At 42.6% G+C, this 23,590-nt stretch overlaps 2 protein-coding genes across 2 annotated transcripts; both read left to right on the top strand.

The window, feature by feature from the left end:
- Positions 1 to 11,094: 11,094 nt before the first annotated feature.
- Positions 11,095 to 16,215, top strand: LOC106610648 (5-hydroxytryptamine receptor 1E). The gene is made up of 2 exons (XM_014210084.2): positions 11,095 to 12,096; positions 15,685 to 16,215. Exons 1-2 carry the CDS (start codon positions 11,200 to 11,202, stop codon positions 15,847 to 15,849), a joined length of 1,062 nt encoding a protein of 353 aa, XP_014065559.1. The 5' UTR covers positions 11,095 to 11,199; the 3' UTR covers positions 15,850 to 16,215.
- A 5,279-nt stretch (positions 16,216 to 21,494) lies between these two features.
- LOC106610688 (glycoprotein hormones alpha chain 1) lies at positions 21,495 to 23,346 on the top strand. Its single transcript, XM_014210156.2, has 4 exons — positions 21,495 to 21,681; positions 21,787 to 21,899; positions 22,149 to 22,336; positions 22,531 to 23,346. The coding sequence occupies exons 1-4, from the start codon at positions 21,623 to 21,625 to the stop codon at positions 22,603 to 22,605; spliced, it is 435 nt and encodes a 144-aa protein (XP_014065631.1). The 5' UTR covers positions 21,495 to 21,622; the 3' UTR covers positions 22,606 to 23,346.
- The last annotated feature ends 244 nt before the right edge of the window (positions 23,347 to 23,590 follow it).

The raw sequence follows: 23,590 nt of genomic DNA, 5'->3' as shown, positions 1-23,590 counted from the left end.
CTACACTACATGACCAAAAATATGTGGGCACCTGCTCGCCGTACATCTCATTCCAAAGTCATGGACATATGGAGTTGGTCCATTCTTTGCTGCTATAACAGCCTCCACTCTTCTGGGAAGGCTTTCCACTAGATGTTGGAACATTGATGCAGGGACTTGCTTCCATTCAGCCGCAAGAGCATTAGTGAGGTCAGGAACTGATGTTGCGCCATTAGGCTTGGCTCGCAGTCAGTCTTCCAATTGATCCCAAAGGTTGAGGTCAGGGCTCATTGCAGGTCAGTCAAGTTCTTCCACACCGATCTCAACAAATAATTTCAGTTGTGACCTCACTTTGCGCACGGGGGAATTGTCATGCTGAAACAGGAAAGGGCCTTCCCCAAACTGTTACCACAAAGTTGGAAGCACAGAAACGTCTAGAATGTTATTGTATGATGTAGCGTTAAGATTTCCCTTCACTGGAACTAAGGGGCCTAGACCGAACAATGAAAAACAGCCCCAGACCAATATTCCTCCTCCACCAAACTTTACAGTTGGCGCTATGCATTCGGGCAGGTAGCATTCTCCTGGCAATACGCCAAACTCAGATTCGGCCGTCGGCTTGCCAGATGGTGAAGCGTGATTCATCATTCCAGAGAATGCGTTTCCATTGCTCCAGAGTCCAATGGAGGCGAGCATTACACCACTCCAGCTGACGCTTGGCATTGCGCATGTTGATCTTAGACTTGTGTGCGGCTGCTCGGCCATGGAAACCCATTTCATGAAGCTCCTGAGAAACAGTTATTGTGCTGACATTGCTTCCAGATGCAGTTTGGAAGTCGGTAATGAGTGTTGCCACCGAGGACAGACTAATTTTAAGCGCTACGTGCTTCAGAGGTCCCGTTCTGTGAGCTTTTGTGGCCTACCACTTTGCGGCTGAGTCGTTGTTTCTCCCAGATATTTCCATTTCACAATAACAGCACTTACAGTTGACCGGGGCAGCTCTAGTAGGGCAGAAATTTGATAAACTGACTTGTTGGAAAGGTGGCATCCCATGACGGTGCCACGTTGAAAGTCACTGAGATCTTCAGTAAGGCCATTCTACTACCAATGTTTGTCTATGGAGATTGCATGGCTCTGTGCTCGATTTTATACACCTGTAAGCAACTGGTGTGGCTGAAATAGCCGAACCCACTAATTTGAAGGGGTGTCAACATACTTTTGTATATATAGCGTATGAAGGGAAAATACTGGAGTTTTGGTGCAGGTACAGCAAACTAGCGCAAAACTAATATTCCGATATTGTATAAACGATACGATACGATATATTGTGAAAAAAAACGATTTTGCCCCCCATCACTACTATGAACTAGTCATTTGTGTAGAGAAAGTAAGTGATTAACTATTTTGAAGTATTGTAGGATAAGTAGATTTGATTAATATGTTTTCCCCCTATGCTATGGCCTTGCTAGATCATTAATCATTACTCTCCTCATCTTTCAGTTTAGGCTGTGCATTTGTAATTTAAATGAAGATTTGGCAGAGGGCTTTAGGGCTTTAGTTCTTTTAGTTTCTGTTCAAGTCCCCTTTGATCTTTTACATTAGATTCAAAAACATAATAGCATGAAAGTCAAAGAGCTCCTTGAAAGTTGTCAACTCTATTATGTGTAATGAGCGTGTTGGCTCTGATATGCATTACTCTAGCTCTCGAGAACCCAAGGCATTAACAAGGCATTCTGCTTTATCCCAAAGGTTCTCAGCTATAAGCACAGTTTACCGTTGGGACCATGTGAACTACAATCCCAATGCTCTGTTTTAACGTTTAGAAACGTCAATAATCATTGCTTATGATACGGCTTTTGAAACATGGAACTTATCTTTCATATAAGCGAGAAAGAATCTTTCAAATAAAAAATATACATTTACTGTAGCAGGTTTGCACAGATCCATCCAACCAAATGGGTGTGTAGTAATTCAACCTTTAGTTTAAAAAATATATATTTCTCAGTGATATGAAAGATATGTTCCTTATGTTTCCAAAACCGCACCGCAAGCGTTGCGTGTTAACTCTCAGAACACGCGTAGGGGCTCTTAACAAAACTCCTCCAGACAGAAGATACCTTCATGAATAGACACTAAAGGTAATTATCGTCCACGAGAGGGCTATGCATTACTCCAGCTTTTTGGCCAATTGAGTAATGTACTGTATGTGCTATGCATTAACAGTTTTTCTACCAATCAATAAGAATAAACTGAGAAAGTACGTTGAAGGACAGCCCATATTTAGGCCTGAAGCTGCATGACACATCATAAATTGATCCAAGTATTGTGTCATATTAGCATATTGTTGACATTAATGTTGTATGTCTTTCTGTGATACAAATGACCTCTACATTATATGGGACTAGGGGTTAGGTCTAGCTACAGTCTCAACCCACTGGTTATAGACGTCAATTTAACATCTATGGCACATTGTTTCAACGTCGAAATGACGTGGAAACAACGTTGATTCAACCAGTGTGTGCCCAGTGGGAAGTCACTACAGCCCACATGATTTTGGGCTCTTGTCTGGGCTAGTCATCACTAAATTAATTTAGTGGTGGAATGACATAACACAGACAAAGCTGAGGCTGATCATAACCACTGATTCTGTTTAATGACGTGGCTTCATGATGAATACATTACACAAAACCTTAGTCCAATCACCTTTTATGCATTCCAGTGGTGCATAATGTGAAACTCCTTTGACATTCTGTTCCTTTCAAACATACTTATTGAGGTAATAGGTGAGATCTAGGTGAATACTGAGGACATTTGTGGCACCAAGACAAACTCAATGAATGCCTGGACCCAACGTAGGCCAATATTGAGAAGTTTAAAGACTTGCTGATAAAAAAGAATTGAGTCATGAGGCCATTTGGCTAGGAACAAATTTTTGGTGTATAAGATTATAATAATGTAAGACGAATATGAATTGCCAACTCCAAGATGTCTGCTGCCTTCTGAGGCACAGCAGGGATATTTACATTACAGAGCTGATAGACTGGGAACATGGTGGAACATAATTTATCTAACGTGAAAGAACACTGGACCAAGATCAATGATGCAAAGAACAACTATTAAAAGAAGACCTCTAACGGCGATCGAAGGACATCAGAGTTTAGCTCCAGCAATTCAAAGAGCTTTGCCTACAAGTCAGCATATAAAGTGGAGAGATGACAGAACCTCTCCTGATTTATACTGGCAGTACCTCCTCACTGATCCAAGAAAGTCTTTGGAAGTCTGGGAGCCAGAGGCAGTGCTGTTGTCTCCATGTCAGAAACAGACATTTACCCTTGCTGATGGCCAGTCCTGGGGGCACTTGGGTAATCACACTGACCTACAAATTTCTTCCTAGGTGACCTTCGAATGAAACGCTCTTGGAACTTTGATGTAATGGTTGATGTAATGGCCAACTGCCATCCACTATTAATGGCACCTGACTTTGAGGTACGAACATAACTCAAACTGGATTTCATCAAGAGAACAGGCTGTTCCTGTCAAGGGAAGCGTATTCTCTTCTTTATCTGAAGTTGCCCTTAATGTGCTGGCAGAATGATGGGCCTCCTAACTGCATGCTGTGTCATCTCCAGCAATGCTTAGACATTCTGGATTACATGTGGGATGTAGGGACCCATGTATTCGACGGAAGAAAGCCAAACCAAATTCATCTAAGCATTGCTGTCCCTGTAAATTGGGACTTGTTTGTGTCCTTCTCAAATCGCAACATTATCAAGCAACAAAGTTGAAGTAACACCTTGGTTAGTCTATATAAAATATGCATGGTCATGCCAACATCCACAATTATAGGATATAGATCATTCATTGTCCATGACTTCTGAAAAAAGTAATAATCCATGCATTTAATTACTAATTGCATTCAGACCCAATGAGGTGAAACAGGAGTAGACACTATCATTGAGCTGAGTGATAGCTGTGATTGATATAGGTGACAAAAGCTTCCCTTAATTGAATTAACCACAACTCTACTCATCATCATCCACAAGGATGTGTGTGGAATTTTAGGCCAAGGGCTGTTGAAACAGTTTAATGTATGATATTTCACGTCTGAGCCCTCTACTCCATGGCTGGAGGTGGTATAAAATTAAAGAGGTTAGCTATTTCCCTCACACTGACAGCCTCAATCGAGCAAGGGCAAGTACATGGACACGCTATGCAGCCGAAGGCCTGGAAACCTACTCTGAAGTCAATGAAAGAGGCCTTTGCGAATACCTTTGGACAGGGCAGGATTCATCACGGCACAGTGATACAGAGAGACAGGGTTTTGTAATGTTCATCATGCATCACAATTAGTAAGTGTTTATGACATGAAAGCAGACAGCTTTGTCAAGATCTTTATTCAGTCAGTTTGCCAATACGTATTTTCATTCAGTGCTTTATAGAACTGGATCATTCTACGAATAGTGTCAAAAATAACAATTTACTTAACCTAATTTTAACATTCTGTCATAAAGAGCTGATATTTAACTTCTTAACAAACATCTCCAGAGGTTAAATTAAGAAGAATTACCATAAAAGTGACTAAACTCAGCAAAAAAAGAAACATTCCTTTTTCAGGACCCTGTCTTTCAAAGATAATTAGTAAAAATCCAAATAACTTCACAGATCTTCATTGTAAACGGTTTAAAAACTGTTTCACATGCTTGTTCAATGAACCATAAACAATTAATGAACATGCCCCTGTGGAACGGTCGTTAAGACACTAATAGCTTACAGACGGTAGGCAATTAAGGTCAAAGTTATGAAAACTTAGGACACCAAAGAGGCCTTTCTACTGACTCAGAAAAACACCAAAAGAAAGATGCCCAGGGTCCCTGCTCATCTGCGTGAACATGCCTTAGGCATGCTGCAAGGAGGCATGAGGACTGCAGATGTGGCCAGGGCAATAAATTGCAATGTCCGTACTGTGAGACGCCTAAGACAGTGATACAGGGAGACAGGACGGACAGCTGATCGTCCTCACAGTGGCAGACCACGTGTAGCAACACCTGCACAGGATCGGTACATCCGAACATCACACCTGTGGGACAGGTATAGGATGGCAACAACAACTGCCCGAGTTACACCAGGAACGTACAATCCCTTTATCAGTGCTCAGACTGTCCGCAATAGGCTGAGAGAGGCTGGACTGAGGCCTTGTAGGCCTGTTGTAAGGCAGGTCCTCACCGTCGCTGGACCAGACAGGACTGGCAAAAAGTGTTCTTCACTGACGAGTCGCAGTTTTGTATCACCAGGGGTGATGGTCGGATTCGCGTTTATTGTCGAAAGGAATGAGCGTTACACCGAGGCCTGTACTCTGGAGCGGGATCGATTTGGAGGTAGGGGGTCCGCCATGGTCTGGGTCAGTGTGTCACAGCATCATCGGACTGAGCTTGTTGTCATTGCAGGCAATCTCAACGCTGTGCGTTACAGGGAAGACATCCTCCTCCCTCATGTGGTACCCTTCCTGCAGGCTCATCCTGACATGACCCTCCAGCATGACAATGTCACCAGCCATACTGCTCGTTCTGTGCGTGATTTCCTGCAAGACAGGAATGTCAGTGTTCTGCCATGGCCAGCGAAGAGCCCGGATCTCAATCCCATTGAGCACGTCTGGGACCTGTTGGATCGGAGGGTGAGGGCTAGGGCCATTCCCCCCAGAAATGTCCGGGAACTTGCAGGTGCCTTGGTGGAAGAGTGGGGTAACATCTCACAGCAAGAACTGGTAAATCTGGTGCAGTCCATGAGGAGGAGATGCACTGCAGTACTTATTGCAGCTGGTGGCTGGTGGCTTGGTAGAGCATGGTGTTTGCAACGCCAGGGTTGTGGGTTCGATTCCCACGAGGGACCAGTACGGAGAAAAAAAAATATGAAATGTATGCATTCACTACTGTAAGTCACTCTGGATAAGAGCGTCTGCTAAATGACTAAAATGTAAAATGTAAAAAATGGTGGCCACACCCCCCCCCCCTCAGTTGTTGAATCTTATGTTCATAGAAATATTTACACATGTTAAGTTTGCTGAAAATAAACGCAGTTGACAGTGAGAGGACGTTTCTTTTTTTGCTGAGTTTATATTCAATGTGCGGGACAAAATTGAGGCTATGATAAAGAAGTTGGAGCTCTTCTCTATCTCCATTAACAAGGACAACACACAGGTCTTTCCATCATTGTATGATTTTTTGTGTGCAAATGAACTGAAGTTTACGGAAAATGTCAAATGTGATATAGTGAAGCACCTGAGTGAGCTGGGTGCACAATTACGCAGGTACTTTCCCGAAACGGACGACACAAACAACTGGATTCGTTATCCCTTTCATGCCCTGCCTCCAGCCCACTTACCGATATCTGAACAAGAGAGCCTCATCGAAATTGCAACAAGCGGTTCTGTGAAAATTTTATTTGATCAGAAGCCACTGCCAGATTTCTGGATTGGGCTGCGCTCAGAGTATCCTGCCTTGGCAAATCGCGCTGTTAAGACACTGATGCCCTTTACAACCACGTACCTATGTGAGAGTGGATTCTCGGCTCTCACTAGCATGAAAACTAAATACAGGCCCAGATTGTGTGTGGAATATGATTTAAGACTGAGACTCTCTCCAATACAACCCTACATTGCAGAGTTATGTGCATCCTTTCAAGCACACCCTTCTCATTATCCTGTGGTGAGTTATTCACTATTTTTGATGAACAAATAAGGTTTTATATGTAAGATGGTTAAATAAAGAGCAAAATTATTGATTATTATTATATTATTATTTGTGCCCTGGTCCTATAAGAGCTCTATGCCACTTCCCACGAGCCGGGTTGTGACAAGAACTCACACTCATTCTTATGTTTAATAAATGTATCGTATAGTGTGTGTGGCAGGCTTACAATGATGGCAAAAAAACAAAATTTGAGCGTGCGCTGACCCTGGTGCTAGAGGGGGTACGCAGCTGGAGGTTGAATGTTTGAAGGGGTATGGGACAATAAAAAGTTTGTGAACCACTGTTCTAGATGATTCTGTGCTTCCAACTTTGTGGCAACAGTTTGGGGAAGGAAATTTCCTGTTTCAGCGTGACAAAGCTCCCGTGCACAAAGCGAGGTCCATACAGAAATAGTTTGTTGAGATCAGTGTGGAAAGAGTTGACTGACATGCACAGAGCTCTGACCTCAACCCCATCGAACACCTTTGGGATGAATTGGAACGCAGACTACGAACAAGAACTAATCGCCCAACATCAGTGCCCGACCTCACTAATGCTCTTGTGGCTGAATGGAAGCAATGTTCCAACATCTAGTGGAAAGCTTTCCCAGAAGAGTGGAGGCTGTTATAGCAGCAAAGGGGGGACAAACTCCATATTAATGCCCATGATTTTGGATTGAGATGTTCGACTAGCAGGTGTCCACATACTTTTGGTCATGTAGTGTATATGAGAGAGAGTGTTCTTACACTTTTCCTGCCTAAGGACTCTGAATATGCACATACAGTCAGGTCCAAAATGTATATAAACTATGCCTAGCCAAAAACGTGGTTGCTTCTGCCAGGTGTCTGAAACTTGACCACAAGTGGATCTTCTAGCAAGACAATAAACCCAAGCACACATCAAACTCCTCAAGGAAAGGGTTAATTGACCACAAAATCTGCTTTTTGAAGTGGCCATCTCAGTCTCCGGACTTGAAAACCTATGGTTTGAATTGAAGAGCGTGGTCCATAAGCGCAGATGGAGGATCTGGAAAGATTCTGTATGGAGGAATGGTCTACGATCCCTCCCAATGTGTTCTCCAATCTCATAAAACACTTTAGAAAAAGGCTCAGTGCCTTGATCCTCACAGGGGGAGGGTGCCCGAGTATTGAAAATAGGGGTGCCAATAATTGTGACCCATTTCTTTTTGAGTAAAAAGTATAATTTAAATAAAATCTAAAGTATTTTTTAGAGCAATTGTGTTAGTATAATATAATATAATTTCCCCTTTTTTTTTGCATACAATGTATCTCAGTATTTGCATTATTTATTTTATGCAGTCTTTTTTGCTCATCTTTATCAAGGGGGCCAATAATTTGTATTCATCAAATATCCTCAAAAGACCCACATTGCAAAGACAAGTAGGATGAATAGCCACACAAGTAGGCTACTCATCTATGGACAATTTATATCTCATTACTGGTCTCCATATTCATTTATACAGCAGGATGCTTACTGAGGCAATTCAGACTACGTACCTTAGCCCAAGGATACCATCTGGGACTGGAACCACTATCCTTTCCAACATGCCCATGAACTGCTGACTAAGGGGGAAATGTTTTGGAAACTCACACTTTTCAGGTATCCTAGCTATTATGGAACATTAAGCATCAAGAAAGAGCCTGAATGTTGGCAAGCATGAGTTCAGGGATGCCATTTAGGTCAGAGACAGATCGGAAAAGAGCTACATTATACACTTATACAATAGCGTACTGGAGTCAGAGAGCTACCTCACTCAGCAACATTATTTGGGGTATTGGATGGGATGACTTGCATATTGTAGGCTTGTGAAGGGGTAGATTCTCTGACTCAGGGATTTCCAACCTAGGGGGTGGGATCTTCATTGATTTGAGGGGTTCAATTATAGATGTATATTTTAATATAGAGATTTTGTACAATTTGAGATTGTTTATACCGATCTTAAACGCTGCATACATCTGCGATGCTTTAGGCTAAATATGCTGTAAAATGCCAGAGGAAGACATGACTCTTATGCACAGGGGAATGAATATCTTGATTTGTCTCCATGACATTCAGAAGCTGAGTTAAGACCTTCTCAAATCGAGGAGTCAAAGAAATTGGACTTGGGTAATATTTTTTGTTTGTTTGTACTTTTACCCCTTTTTCTCCCCAATTGGTTCTTTTGTGAATGTGAATTTCTCAAATGTAAAAAAAAAAGGGGGCCCTGGGGGGAAAAGTTTTGGAACCCCTGTTTTGACTCAAACACTGACAATAGCCGATATCCAATGGGTGATCATTGATGCTCATCTGCATGAAGTTGATGTTGATGTTCATCAATAGTAATGTCATGCATATGCATGTTTTGCGCAAATTAACACAAAGGCTGCTACTGTATTATGCACATACTTTTATGGCATGGCGTGAAAGTATCCGTCCATCGCCAAAGCACAAACGTGGCTATGTTGCTAACATCTCACGCTATGGAGTAGCCTAATGTCACATTTTGTACTCCAGGAGACAGAGAGCCCTACCGTCACTCCGTTCGAAAGAAAACTGCTTCCTCATTGGCGCGCGCGCGGCAGTTGGACAGTGCCAAACTCCTGCGCTTGCGATTTCGTGCATTCCTCTGAAGTGATGGATGTCCGTCTGACCTGTCCTTACTCCTGAGATGAAGAATATCTCGAGGTGCGGACGCACTAGCGATTAATACTGCCGACTTCAGACATATTTGAGAGTCCCATCACCAACACACAACATTTGTTGTAATGGATAAAAGAAGATTGAACAATTCAGAAGGTAGGCTATGTGGCCACATTTGTAGCCTGACTTATGTTGCCCAATTTGGTAGCATACCATATTAGATAACAATTTTTTTCCCCCTAATAGTTTCATTTTATCATACTACGGCTATAGGCCACTCATATTATAAAATGTAATATTTATATGTAGCCTATTTTTTTAAATGTTGTTACGGTATGTTGGTTAGGGATCAGCTCCCGTTTTTGTGCTTTTTTTTTGCTCCTTCATCTTCTTCATTTATTCTTTGAATGTATTATGGCATTGCCAGAAGCAAAAATGGTAAGTAATAACCTCTACAATATAGGTTCTTGAGTTTAATGAGAAATATGAGGACCAACTCAAACAAGACGATCCCAAGCTTTCACTGGTGCTGCGATGTCTAGAATAGAAGGCACGCATGCCACAAATGTGAACTTTAAGTTAAAGTCCTAACAACTGTATGTTCAATGTGTGCAAATGAAAAATAATTTTGGAAAAGTCAAGTAACACCCAGCACAAATATTGAATATGTATCAATAGGAGTGACTGAGTGAACTGCATGTGTATGTTTGAGCAGTAGACAAAGTGATGAAGGGTGATGACCTTGTATGACCAATCTCTTTAGCGTGAGTCATGTCAGTCACTTGTGGACACAATGCTCTACAGAGTATGGGGCACAGTATGACCATTGTTGTTATGCCACAGAGCGGCTTGGATTGACTTCCAAAATGAAAATCGAACTCAGCTCAGCTGATGCCTTGACCAAATAGTTGAAAAGCAGTAGTGTAAGCCACACTATGTAATGGCAGGTATTTCTACTCAACAAAGTGGTTAAACTTGAAGAGCTACTAGCTGAAATGACATAGTTATGACACCATTCAATTATTTGAAGAACACTGATTGCACAGGGCAGATATAAGTTCTTAATTTGAAAGGGAAAGTGGCGTATGCACAAGAAACCATTTGAATGTTGTTCATAATAGGCTTCCTTTGCTCAATGGATACACACATCAGGCTAGACATGTTTGTCAATTGCCTTTTCATAATTGTTGTTTTTGTATCAACGGTTGAACCCTTTGGAAGTGTCACTCTGACAGAAGTGTGTCATTTTTAAAGCCCTGTATGCAAAACAGCCATCTACTCCTGCTCCTTAGTTCGTAATAATACAATTTTGTGTGCTCCCCATACTCCTATATTGAGTTTAGGGCAAAATTGTTACATTTAGGGCTTTATGCTGAGTATTGACATTGATGTCATGGGGCTGCGATGAGTTAGGATGCTGAGCATAACTGCCTCCAATATGACTGAATATTTGTCTCACTGATTTACTTGGCTCAAAGATTCCCTGATCAGTCCTGCCACCGTGTGGAAAAAGATTGTCTGAGCGATCTACTCATCGAGAAGAAGTGACATTTTGAGAACAAATAAGTTAAACATGTATCTTATTCAATTTACTGTGTTATGCATAACTTACTCAAATCAATGTTTTTTCCCACAAACAAAAATATGAATAAATAATAAAGCCCCAATATTCCCCCCCCCCCACAGTTGGCTCCAAATAAGGGAAAGCATGGAAGTAGAGAGAGAAAAGGATCTGCATTGGACTAGGGACACAGCCAAATGTATCCTAATGAGAGAAAGAGGAATATATGGTGAATAGTTGTAGAGCTTAAAAGTTTAAACAAACTGCATGTCAGAACCAGGAGGCTGCTTCTAAATGAAACCAGAGAATGATATGGTGCTGGTTGTGACCCTTCTCAGCATTGTGACCCTGACCACTGCCTTATTGAACGTTTCAGTCATACTTGCGATCATGAACACCAGAAAACTCCACCTTCCCGCCAACTACCTGATCTGTTCTTTGGCTGTCACGGACTTCCTGGTGGCCATCTTGGTGATGCCACTAAGCGTCCTCTACATCGCCACAAAGAGGTGGATGTTGGGATGTGTCGTCTGTGAGGCGTGGCTGAGTGTGGACATGATCTGCTGCACCTGCTCCATCCTGCATCTATGTGTCATCGCCCTGGACCGCCACTGGGCCATCACCAATGCCCTGGAGTACGCCTGCAAGAGATCCCCGCGCCGCGCCGCCATCATGGTCACCATCGTGTGGACCATCTCCGTCCTCATCTCAGTGCCTTCTCTGTTCTGGAGGCACAGCGGGGATGACAACTTCGGCAACTACACAAAGTGTATCATCGAGCATGACCACATCGGCTACACCATCTACTCCACCTTCGGGGCCTTCTACATCCCCATGGCTCTCATCTTCATCCTCTACTACAGGATCTTCATTGCTGCCCGGACCTTGTACCACAAACGGAGCTCCTCTGGGAGCCTGTGTAAGAGGAGAGCTAACAGCCACAACTGCCTCAGTAGCTGCTGCATCGCACCAACGTCTCTCTGTGCGTCTGAGATGTCTACCTCGGATCCCGTGCTAAACACAGAGCTGAATAGAGTCAACGATCCCACCAGCCCAAGCCGGGTAGCGGGGGACTGGGGGACTTGTGATGAGAGGACCCAGATCTGTGCCTCCAGAGAGAGGAAGGCTGCCCGCACACTGGGCCTCATCCTGGGGGCTTTTATCCTATGCTGGCTGCCTCTAGCTCCACAATGAAATAGGGTGCAGGCCAGGCAGCAGGCTGTTAGCCAGCCTGCCAGCTTAGTGGAGTCTGCCACTAGCACAGTCAGCGTAGTCAGCTCAGCTTTCCCCATTGAGACCGTGTCTGTGCCTCGATCTAGGTTGGGCAAAATTAAAAATGGCGGTGTTCGCTTTAGCAATCTCACTAGTATAAAGACCTCCTCCATTCCTGCCATTATTGAAAGAGATTGTGATACCTCACATCTCAAAATTGGGTTACTTAATGTTAGATCCCTCACTTCCAAGGCAGTTATAGTCAATGAACTAATCACTGATAATAATCTTGATGTGATTGGCCTGACTGAAACATGGCTTAAGCCTGATGAATTTACTGTGTTAAATGAGGCCTCACCCCCTGGTTACACTAGTGACCATACCCCCCGTGCATCCGGCAAAGGCGGAGGTGTTGCTAACATTTACGATAGCAAATTTCAATTTACAAAAAAAAAACCAATGACGTTTTCGTCTTTTGAGCTTCTAGTCATGAAATCTATGCAGCCTACTCAATCACTTTTTATAGCTACTGTTTATAGGCCTCCTGGGCCATATGCAGTGTTCCTCACTGAGTTCCCTGAATTCCTATCGGATCTTGTAGTCATAGCAGATAATATTCTAATTTTTGGTGACTTTAACATTCACATGGAAAAGTCCACAGACCCACTCCAAAAGGCTTTCGGAGCCATCATCGACTCAGTGGGTTTTGTCCAACATGTCTCTGGACCTACTCACTGCCACAGTCATACTCTGGACCTAGTTTTGTCCCATGGAATAAATGTTGTGGATCTAAATGTTTTTCCTCATAATCCTGGACTATCGGACCACCATTTTATTATGTTTGCAATTGCAACAAATAATCTGCTCAGACCCCAACCAAGGAGCATTAAAAGTCGTGCTATAAATTCTCAGACAACCCAAAGATTCCTTGATGCCCTTCCAGACTGCCTCTGCCTACCCAAGGACGTCAGAGGACAAAAATCAGTTAACCACCTAACCGAGGAACTCAATTTAACCTTGCGCAATACCCTAGATGCAGTTGCACCCCTAAAAACAAAAAACATCTGTCATAAGAAACTAGCTCCCTGGTATACAGAAAATACACGAGCTCTGAAGCAAGCTTCCAGAAAATTGGAACGGAAATGGCGCCACACCAAACTGGAAGTCTTCCGACTAGCTTGGAAAGACAGTACCGTGCAGTATCGAAGAGCCCTTACTGCTGCTCGATCATCCTATTTTTCCAACTTAATTGAGGAAAATAAGAACAATCGCTTCAGTCTGGTTTTAGACCCCATCATAGCACTGAGACTGCACTTGTGAAGGTGGTAAATGACCTTTTAATGACGTCAGACCGAGGCTCTGCATCTGTCCTCGTGCTCCTAGATCTTAGTGCCGCTTTTGATACCATCGATCACCACATTCTTTTGGAGAGATTGGAAACCCAAATTGGTCTACATGGACAAGTTCTGGCCTGGTTTAGATCTTATCTGTCGGAAAGATATCAGTTTGTCTCTGTGAATGGTTTGTCCTCTGACAAATCAATTGTAAATTTCGGTGTTCCTCAAGGTTCCGTTTTAGGACCACTATTGTTTTCACTATATATTTTACCTCTTGGGGATGTCATTCGAAAACATAATGTTAAATTTCACTGCTATGTGGACGACACACAGCTGTACATTTCAATGAAACATGGTGAAGCCCCAAAATTGCCCTCGCTAGAAGCCTGTGTTTCAGACATAAAGAAGTGGATGGCTGCAAACTTTCTACTTTTAAACTCGGACAAAACAGAGATGCTTGTTCTAGGTCCCAAGAAACAAAGAGATCTTCTGTTGAATCTGACAATTAATCTGGATGGTTGTACAGTCGTCTCAAATAAAACTGTGAAGGACCTCGGCGTTACTCTGGACCCTGATCTCTCTTTTGAAGAACATATCAAGACTGTTTCAAGGACAGCTTTTTTCCATCTACGTAATATTGCAAAAATCAGACATTTTCTGTCCAAAAATGACGCAGAAAAATTAATCCATGCTTTTGTTACTTCTAGGCTGGACTACTGCAATGCTCTACTTTCCGGCTACCCGGATAAAGCACTAAATAAACTTCAGTTAGTGCTAAATACGGCTGCTAGAATCCTGACTAGAACCAAAAAATTTGATCATATTACTCCAGTGCTAGCCTCCCTACACTGGCTTCCTGTTAAGGCAAGGGCTGATTTCAAGGTTTTACTGCTAACCTACAAAGCATTACATGGGCTTGCTCCTACCTATCTTTCCGATTTGGTCCTGCCGTACATACCTACACGTACGCTACGGTCACAAGACGCAGGCCTCCTAATTGTCCCTAGAATTTCTAAGCAAACGGCTGGAGGTAGGGCTTTCTCCTATAGAGCTCCATTTTTATGGAATGGTCTGCCTACCAATGTGAGAGACGCAGACTCAGTCTCAACCTTTAAGTCTTTACTGAAGACTTATCTCTTCAGTAGGTCCTATGATTAAGTATAGTCTGGCCCAGGAGTGTGAAGGTGAACGGAAAGGCTGGAGCAACGAACCGCCCTTGCTGTCTCTGCCTTGCCGGTTCCCCTCTTTCCACTGGGATTCTCTGCCTCTAACCCTTTTACAGGGGCTGAGTCACTGGCCTACTGGTGTTCTTCCATGCTGTCCATGGGAGGGGTGCGTCACTTGAGTGGGTTGAGTCACTGACGTGGTCTTCCTGTCTGGGTTGGCGCCCCCCCTTGGGTTGTGCCATGGCGGAGATCGTTGTGGGCTATACTCGGCCTTGTCTTAGGACGGTAAGTTGGTGGTTGGAGACATCCCTCTAGTGGTGTGGGGGCTGTGCTTTGGCAAAGTGGGTGGGGTTATATCCTGCCTGTTTGGCCCTGTCCGGGGTATCATCGGATGGGGCCACAGTGTCTTCTGATCCCTCCTGTCTCAGCCTCCAGTATTTATGCTGCAGTAGTTTATGTGTCGGGGGCTAGGGTCAGTCTGTTACATCTGGAGTATTTCTCTTGTCTTATCCGGTGTCCTGTGTGTATTTAAATATGCTCTCTCTAATTCTCTCTTTCTGTCTTTCTCTCGGAGGACCTGAGCCCTAGGACCATGCCTCAGGACTACCTGGTATGATGACTCCTTGCTGTCCCCAGTCCACCTGGCCGTGCTGCTGCTCCAGTTTCAACTGTTCTGCCTGCGGCTATGGAACCCTGACCTGTTCACCGGACGTGCTTGTTGCACCCTCGACAACTACTATGATTATTATTATTTGACCATGCTGGTCATTTATGAACATTTTAACATTTTAACATCTTGACCATGTTCTGTTATAATATCCACCCTGCACAGCCAGAAGAGGACTGGCCACCCCTCATAGCCTGGTTCCTCTCTAGGTTTCTTCCTAGGTTTTTGGCCTTTCTAGGGAGTTTTTCGTAGGGAGTTTTTCCTAGCCACCGTGCTTCTTTCACATGCTTTGCTTGCTGTTTGGGGTTTTAGGCTGGGTTTCTGTACAGCACTTTGAGAATATCAGCTGATGTACGAAGGGCTATATAAAAATAAATTTGATTTGATTTGATTTGAGTTGCTGGTGGGCATCCGGGTGTTTCATGCCTCAGCACAGGTGTCGGACTTCCTCACGTGGCTGGGATACGTTAACTCACTCATCAACCCCCTGCTCTACACCAGCTTCAATGAGGACTTCAAAAAGGCTTTTAAGAAACTGCTCCGATGTAACAAGCGCAAATAGACATTTCATGTGCTATCCTCAATGCTTATTGAGTTACACCTGCCAGGTCTAGTCTCCAACGCAACCAAGGCCGGGAGATTTAAAAACACACCGGTAAACAGAAAGATGAAGAGATAGTACTGCATCTTAAAGGGGCAAACAGTAGTTTAAACAATAACAAAGCGGACACCACACCACTTTTTTGGTAAACAGCTGAAGGATGGGGCTGGAGAAGTGTAAACACTCAAATTCATAGACAGAGCAATGGATGCAAGGACTGACCATCCATGATATCAATATTATAGTTGTATCTATGTTTTGAGACTATAAAGCATTTGTTTACAATTACATTGTTTACAAACAATGGAGTAAAACAAGCTTATATTTTGGGTTCTGGGGCCTGTTGCACAAAACTAGGATAAGGGATTAAGCCAGGATATCTTGGTGATCCTGGCTCAATTGATCCGTAATCCGGTTGCACTAAAGATGGATAGGGGGCAGGAGGATATGTTATGGTATAAATTACCATGGAGATTTATTCTGTGGAGCTAGCCTGCTCCAGACCAGGCTAAATTCCAGGATCTATTTAATCTCATCCCTAATGTCAGTCAGCAGTCACCACAAATGGAAACCAATAGTTATTTCACTGCTCACTATACATTGTTATCACATAACTAGACCCACTGTCATTATTTAAACGTTTGTGATCATTAATTTCAATGATTTTGGATAAAAAATAATTTTTAGATTATGTTGCTATCATTAGATAATTTACAGTTTCCCATAGACTATAAGGCTATATATAAAATGATAGAATATTAGGGCCACAGAGGGGAAAAAAACACAAGTAATAATATTGTAACCGGTTGTTTTAAAGGAGGACAGTTGTTAAAATGACAGATGTGGGGCATTTCGTGAAATTGTACTTCAGTATGGTTTCATAAACAAAGACATGCTGATGTGCCAGAATATTAAGTATCACATTGTCATAAGTATCAAAACTGTAAAAACAATATGTAGCTTTTCTGCAGAAAGAACCAGCCTCATAAATTTATGACTTTATCCTTTTTCTTCAGTGTGGCCCTAGTACTCTGTCATATAAACAAATACACATTCCATATGAATATAAAAACACAATGTGTAACATTATGTTCCTTTATTGAATAAGGACAAAACAAAGCAGGTAAACCATCAGCTCCTTTCGAAACTGAAGTCACAGTGACTACAAGATGGAAAGCACAGAATCCAAGCATATTATACAAAATGATACATACACATTCAAAGGTCTGTATATAACACACCCTGCATGTCTGCACACTAAAATAAATGCAGGACAAATCCATACACATCAACTGAACAGACAAATGAATGGATGCAGTAGCCTCCCTGCAGCCTTGTATTACACACAGTATACCGCACAAACATCATAAGAGGCCAAATTCGTAAAAAACGCACCCAAAAAAAACCCAATTCCTCTGCCACCGCAGGACATATTTAACCAAAATTGAAAGCACACATACTAACTAAAATAATTCAACACATATTGGTCCCTCAGCAGCCGACCACTGTCGTCATCAGGGAAGATTGCCGGATTGTCCCAGTCCATGGCTGGTGGCACTCTGGGGGCCCTCTCCTTCCTCAGGCAGGCCACATTGTGGAGGACAGCACAAGCCACAGTAATATCACATGCCCTAACAGGGCTGACCCTTAATTTGTGAAGGCAGTGAAAGCGTGCCTTCAGGAGGCCAAAGGTCATTTCAACTCTGGCCCTGGTCCTGGCATGGGCATGGTTGTAGGCCTGCTGTGCTTCCTGGGGGTCTGTGAAAGGTGTCAGGAGAAAAGGCTGGCAGCCATACCCCCTGTCTCCCAGCAGCACACCAGAGAATTCACCTGTCAACACAAAATCTCATCATTACTACCTCATAAACACAGTGATATTCTTGACACAGCCATGATGGTTATAAATAGGGGTTGTGTGGCTTACCTTGTGATAGGCACTGATAGATTTCAGAGGCCCGAAAGATTCTGGAGTCATGGACTGAGCCAGGCCATTTTGCCACAACATTGCTGATCACACAGTCAGCATTGCAGACCATCTGAAATCATAAGATGAGGAATATTACACCAATCAATGCACATCACTGGCAATGCAGAGTGTTCGTCAATGGACAATATCAAAAAGTTATGTTCACCTGAACATTAATGCTGTGAAAGGATTTCCTATTCACAAAATCGGCCTCATGGGCACCTGAGGGGCTTTTATCCTTATGTGTGTGCAGTCCACTGCACCAATGACATTGGGGAAACCTGTCACACAAAGTAATGAGTATCCTACTATGTGTTAACAGTTGTCCTGTAATTTGTAGATCCTCTTACCTGCAATCCTATAGAACTCCTCTTTGATGTCACAGAGTCTTCTGTGGCCAGGGAAGGAGATGAAGACATCTGCTAATGCTTTGATAGCCAGACACACACTCCTTATTGTGCGGCAAATTGTGGCCTTGTTCAGCTGTTCTGCATCCCCCACTGAGTACAGGAAGGCTCCACTAGAAAAAAAGCGCAAGGCCACACAAACCATTTGCTCCACACTCAGTGCATGGCTCCGTGCAGTGCGGTGCTTAATCCTGGGACCCAGTAGTCTGCATAGATACCTGATGCCATCTGCAGAAAACCTGTATCTTTCATATAGATGGTCATCAGGGAAGGCCAGTGGGTCCAACCGGTCCCTGAAGACCCTTTCTCGCCTGAAGGCTCTCCTCAGCACAAGTGCTTCTTCATCCACCACATCTCGCACGAATGGGCATGCCATTGTCAGAGCAGAAAGGAACACACAATTTTGGGCCTTCATATAGGCTAGTGGCCACACCTGGTGCTGGGGGGTGGGCAAAAGAGGGCGATGCCTTATAACGATGACTTGGTTGTACTGATTGCTGGGAAAATAAAAAAACCTTAGAAAGATGCCACCGTCCTGTGTGCTCACAATAAGAGCTCATATGTCATGGCTCACTTGACTTTACGAGAATATACCTAATTTTTATTTTGAGCTGTGTCATCTTCTTGGAGCTGGGGGAGGAAAGAAAAATAATGATTAATACATTTGTGTTACAGTTAGCATACAGTGTACATTGAAGGCATATCTCACCTCCCTCTCAAGTTTTTTTATTTCAAGGTCCAGTTTCCTAATTGTCCTCTTTTTTATTTCGGACTCCAGTGCAAGATTTTCCATCTTTTTCTTCTTGTACTGAATGTCTATGTCTGCCAGTTCTATTTGGCGCCGGAGGTGGTTGCCATACAACTTTCTGATAGCTTGTGAGCTCTGTGAACACAATACAATTAGCGCAGCTGGAATTTGGCAGGATGTGGTGTCCTTTTATTAATACGCACTATGTTGCCAGGCTGGTTTTCCCACTGTATAGCATCTGGGTCCTGTAAAAGAAATTAGATTTTTTGATTTTGATGAGGACTCCTCACCATTGTAGAGTAAATAGTACTTTCACAGTCTTAACATGATACCTCATGCCTTCTGGAATCCAGAGAGATGGTCTCCTCCTCATCATCGTCTCCATCATGTGCTGTTGCTGCTGCACTGGGGCCTTCACCCTATCACATTTAATCGGATTCATATTGAAGCTAGTAGACAAGACATGCCAGGCCTACAGTATGCCTTTGATGGAGTACTCACTGGATCAGCATCGTCTGGTGCTTGTGCTGGTGGCTCTAACAGGAACACAGTGCTGCCAGACACTGCAAGGCAATAGGTAAACCAAAGTCAGACAGTCCAAATTGATTCAATATGAATGTGGTTGTATCCCATGTAGAGATGGAAGGACATACCTTGAATGAAGCGGGTGGCATCTTGGGAGGAACCTATGCTCGTCTCTTTCCCCCCAGGGATCCCCTCTAAGACGGGCCTGCCTTTATTTAGCTCCAAGGCCATGTCCTCTGCTGGGGTAAGGTCAGCCTTTGGTGACCCACCACCCGTGCCTTGTCTGTGGGTATTCTTTTTCACTGCTAAAACAGTACAGACAATGTGTGAGCAGGCACCTTCTGGGTACAATATATGCTTGTGCTTTGTTAAATATTAGTCAGGGACCATACCATTCTGCAGAATGTTCTTGTATTTGATTTTGACCTGCTGCCATGTCCGTTTTGGCCCGTTCATGTTTAATCTACACACACACACACACACACACACAATTTAATGGAGTCACACTGCAAAAAATTACTTGGTATTTTTGTCTTGTTTTCAGTAAAAATATCAAAAAATCTATCATAGCTTTATACAGTGTGATGGAGTTACTTTACACAATTTCACTCATATCTGCAGTGCATTTCAATTAAAAAATTTAACCGTTTCATAATTACAGTACAACTGCATTTTTGGAGATGTGAATTAAATATTTGAATTGTAATTGTGATGTTTCAGCGGAGCGGTGACTGTGTAATTGTGCACTACTTACGCATTCAGGCGGTCTGCAATACTTTGCCACGCTTTTTCTCTTTGCTTTATCACTGTGGCGGTGTTGCCTTTCTTCTTAATTATATATTTTACCTCCTCGTATGCCTCCATGAGGATTTGTGCTTCCGACGGGGAAAAGTACGCGGCTCTAGTTGCCATGGTAAATCAGTTAATCTGTGATCTGTGGCGGGGTCTATTTGAGTGAGCCGTGAGCGCGCACCTATCCAGGATTGGTTTCACCTGGCTTAATGAATCCGTGTCTGCTCATCCTGGCTTGGTCTTTGTGCAACCAATTAAGCCTGGACGCACATGTTTTGGCTTCATTGAGCTCAGCTGAGTCATTTATCCCGGATGTCTTAATTCTACTTTTGTGCAACAGGCCCCTGATGGGGTACAACAGTTGAAATATTACGTTTAGATGTTATGTGATACTAGGAATGTCGTCATGTCAGATGATCAAACTTTATGTAGCTGAAGATATCAATCTCAACTCCTATACCGAAATAGCTAATCATTGTCTTACCCTTTTCCCTTCTTTTGCAACGCAGCATGTGGCTTCAGAGGTGATGTTCTTTGGGACCAACATGGTTTTCTTGGACCGTAGTGGGGTTGGAAAAGCTCTGGAGAAGCAGCAGCCTGGTAGATAGGGGCACACAGGTTTGAGAGGGGGGGTCAATATTAGGAAGGTGTTCTTCATTTTTTGTACACTCAGTGTTTATCATAAATATAAAAGATCAAAAAATGTATGTAGCAATCACAGATTGCCCCTTTAATATTCAACATTCATTATTTCACATACAGTATTCCTTGCATGCACTCATGTTAGCACTGTCCCAGAGGATTACAAAGCTCAGCCAGGGACTAGTCCTCATGGTTTATATAAGAAACCCCATTTATTTCACAACAAATCTTTCACTTTTGGGTGTATATATTTACTTATTTTTGGGGGGGTTATAATCCTGCATGGAAAGAGGAATCAGATATTCAAACTATTAAAAATGACTTTAGATTGAATGATTTACAAAGCAAAAGACCATGAACATAAGTTAAACTAATGAACCAATGACCCAGCCTCGCCCTCTGAGACATAACAACAGTTATCTAGTAACAACATCCCATCTGTTTAAGGGATTAAAAGCTCCCATCCAGAGTCAGGATGGAAGGATGGGAGTGTGTTTTGACTTGTGACCGCGTGTGCTGTACCTTTTTTCATTTAAAGGATTATGAGGCAGGTAGCTAAGTGGTCAATGCCTCGCAGAGATCACTGATAAGGTTGGAGGGTTTCACCTAATCCCCGTTGAGCACATGGGCAGAGGGACAGCGGTATAAAAGTTAATGGTGGGAGCAGTAGGCTCTTCATTGAACAGGCTTCCACCAAGAGACACATACAACAGGTAATGCTTTTTCCACTCAGTATATTGGGTTTCCATTGTATTGTTTCACTGCTGTTTTTTTTAATGAGTTTTCAACTATGGTTTTCTTTATTTTTCATTCTTCAGGTTATTGCCACCTGCCACTATGATGTGCTTGTTTAAATTAACTGCAGTATCCCTCATCCTGTCCATACTTCTGTATATCACAGACTCTTCTCCAAACAGTGACATGACAAACAGTACGTTTTACGTTACATTACTTTGAAAGTACTGTTTTTATTAATGGTCTACATGTTCTGGAAAGAAAATAACCGGTGAGTTGTTCTTGGAGTATGTTGTCATTAGAGAGAATATAAATTGGTACATGACCTCCTTACTTCCAATAAGTGTGTGCTTACCAGGAAGAGAGACAACACATTGGTGTTGCATGGTGCATCAAGTTTACAGATCAGACTGTTCAATAGATTTTCTCTTTATTATCTTTACAGTGGGCTGTGAGGGATGCAAACTGAGGAAGAACAAAGTCTTCTCAAACCCGGGCGCCCCTGTCTACCAGTGTACAGGCTGCTGCTTCTCCAGAGCTTATCCAACCCCACTACGGTCCAAGAAAACCATGTTGGTCCCAAAGAACATCACCTCTGAAGCCACATGCTGCGTTGCAAAAGAAGGGAAAAGGGTAAGACAATGATTAGCTATTTCGGTATAGGAGTTGAGATTGATATCTTCAGCTACATAAAGTTTGATCATCTGACATAACGACATTCCTAGTATCACATAACATCTAAACGTAATATTTAAGAACAACTCAAATTTACCAAATGTGTTTTTTAAAGCCATCTCTCTGTCTCTTGATTCTCTCTCTCCTCTCAGGTGGTGTTCGACAACATCAAGCTGACAAATCATACAGAGTGTCACTGCAGCACTTGTTATCACCATAAGACATAAACTCTCTGTGAGGGCTGGAAATCTCCATGTTTGCAGAAGTAAAAGCTTGGCAACAGATACTGTATATTTTCCACAACTCATTCCTGAAGTTCCTTGTGTTTTAAAAGCCCAGTGCAGTCAACATTTTTATTTTCCTGTGTTGTATATATATTTTCACACTACGAGGTTGGAATAATACTGTGAAACTGAAAATTATGATAATGCCCTTTTAGTGTAAGGTGTTTGAAAAGACCACCTGAAATGTCAGCCTGTTTTAGTGGGATGGATTTGGGCCTGCCTGGTAATGTCACCAGGCGGTAAATTACTTAATAGACAAATAAGAGATTTCCAAACCTCTCTGCCAATAACAGCTGGTTTAAAATGTTCCCCTTCCACTCAGACCCCTCCCAGGCAGTCCTAGCAAATTCTTGCTTGAGAAATTGCTCTTTGCTAAGAAGCTATTTTTGTTTATTTTTGACCATTTTAATTGAAAACAATCACATTAAGATACTTAATTGTTACCCTGAAATGATTTGATATTGAGTTAAAAACAGCTGCATTGGACCATCAAGGGAAATCACATATTAGGAAATCACTGTGATCCACCAAAGGTGATAGTCTGCTGAGAATATTTATAGTGCTCTAATGGTCACAATTATATAAAGTTGTATTCCTGTACTGTGTTGATCAAATGTAGACTTTACTGTATGAATGTAATAATTATTCAAATGTCCTTAACATGCATATTATTTTGACACATGATCTCTCCTCTGCTTCTTTTTTTAAGAAACTGATGCCTTGAGTAAAACCAATGGTTTATGGTTTAACGAGAAACAAAAATATTGTTCCTCTGCCAAACCACACCACACTCAATAGCATATGGATCAACAAAAAATGTGTATAATCACACAGCCTCAGGTAGGCCTAGTATGGCCTATGTTTATAGGCCATACTATGAGTTTATATGTCCTCAAGTAGCCTAACAAGCTGTAGGTTAAGCATCATA

The sequence above is a fragment of the Salmo salar genome, chromosome ssa09 (genome assembly GCF_905237065.1).
Source record: "Salmo salar chromosome ssa09, Ssal_v3.1, whole genome shotgun sequence".
In the NCBI taxonomy this organism is placed as follows: Eukaryota; Metazoa; Chordata; class Actinopteri; order Salmoniformes; family Salmonidae; genus Salmo; species Salmo salar.
The sequence above is the reverse complement of the archived record's forward strand: the minus strand, read 5'-3'. Positions and strand labels throughout refer to the sequence as shown.

What these genes read in the sequence shown, in the direction of transcription:
- LOC106610648 (XM_014210084.2), top strand. Translation starts at nt 11,200, where the DNA reads ATGAAACCAGAGAATGATATGGTGCTGGTTGTGACCCTTCTCAGCATT. An exon ending in GGCTGCCTCTAGCTCCACAA is followed by an intron (nt 12,097 to 15,684) that starts TGAAATAGGGTG and finishes ATTTGATTTGAG; the next exon opens with TTGCTGGTGGGCATCCGGGT.
- LOC106610688 (XM_014210156.2), top strand. Translation starts at nt 21,623, where the DNA reads ATGGTGGGAGCAGTAGGCTCTTCATTGAACAGGCTTCCACCAAGAGAC. An exon ending in AAACAGTGACATGACAAACA is followed by an intron (nt 21,900 to 22,148) that starts GTACGTTTTACG and finishes TTATCTTTACAG; the next exon opens with TGGGCTGTGAGGGATGCAAA. An exon ending in TTGCAAAAGAAGGGAAAAGG is followed by an intron (nt 22,337 to 22,530) that starts GTAAGACAATGA and finishes CTCTCCTCTCAG; the next exon opens with GTGGTGTTCGACAACATCAA.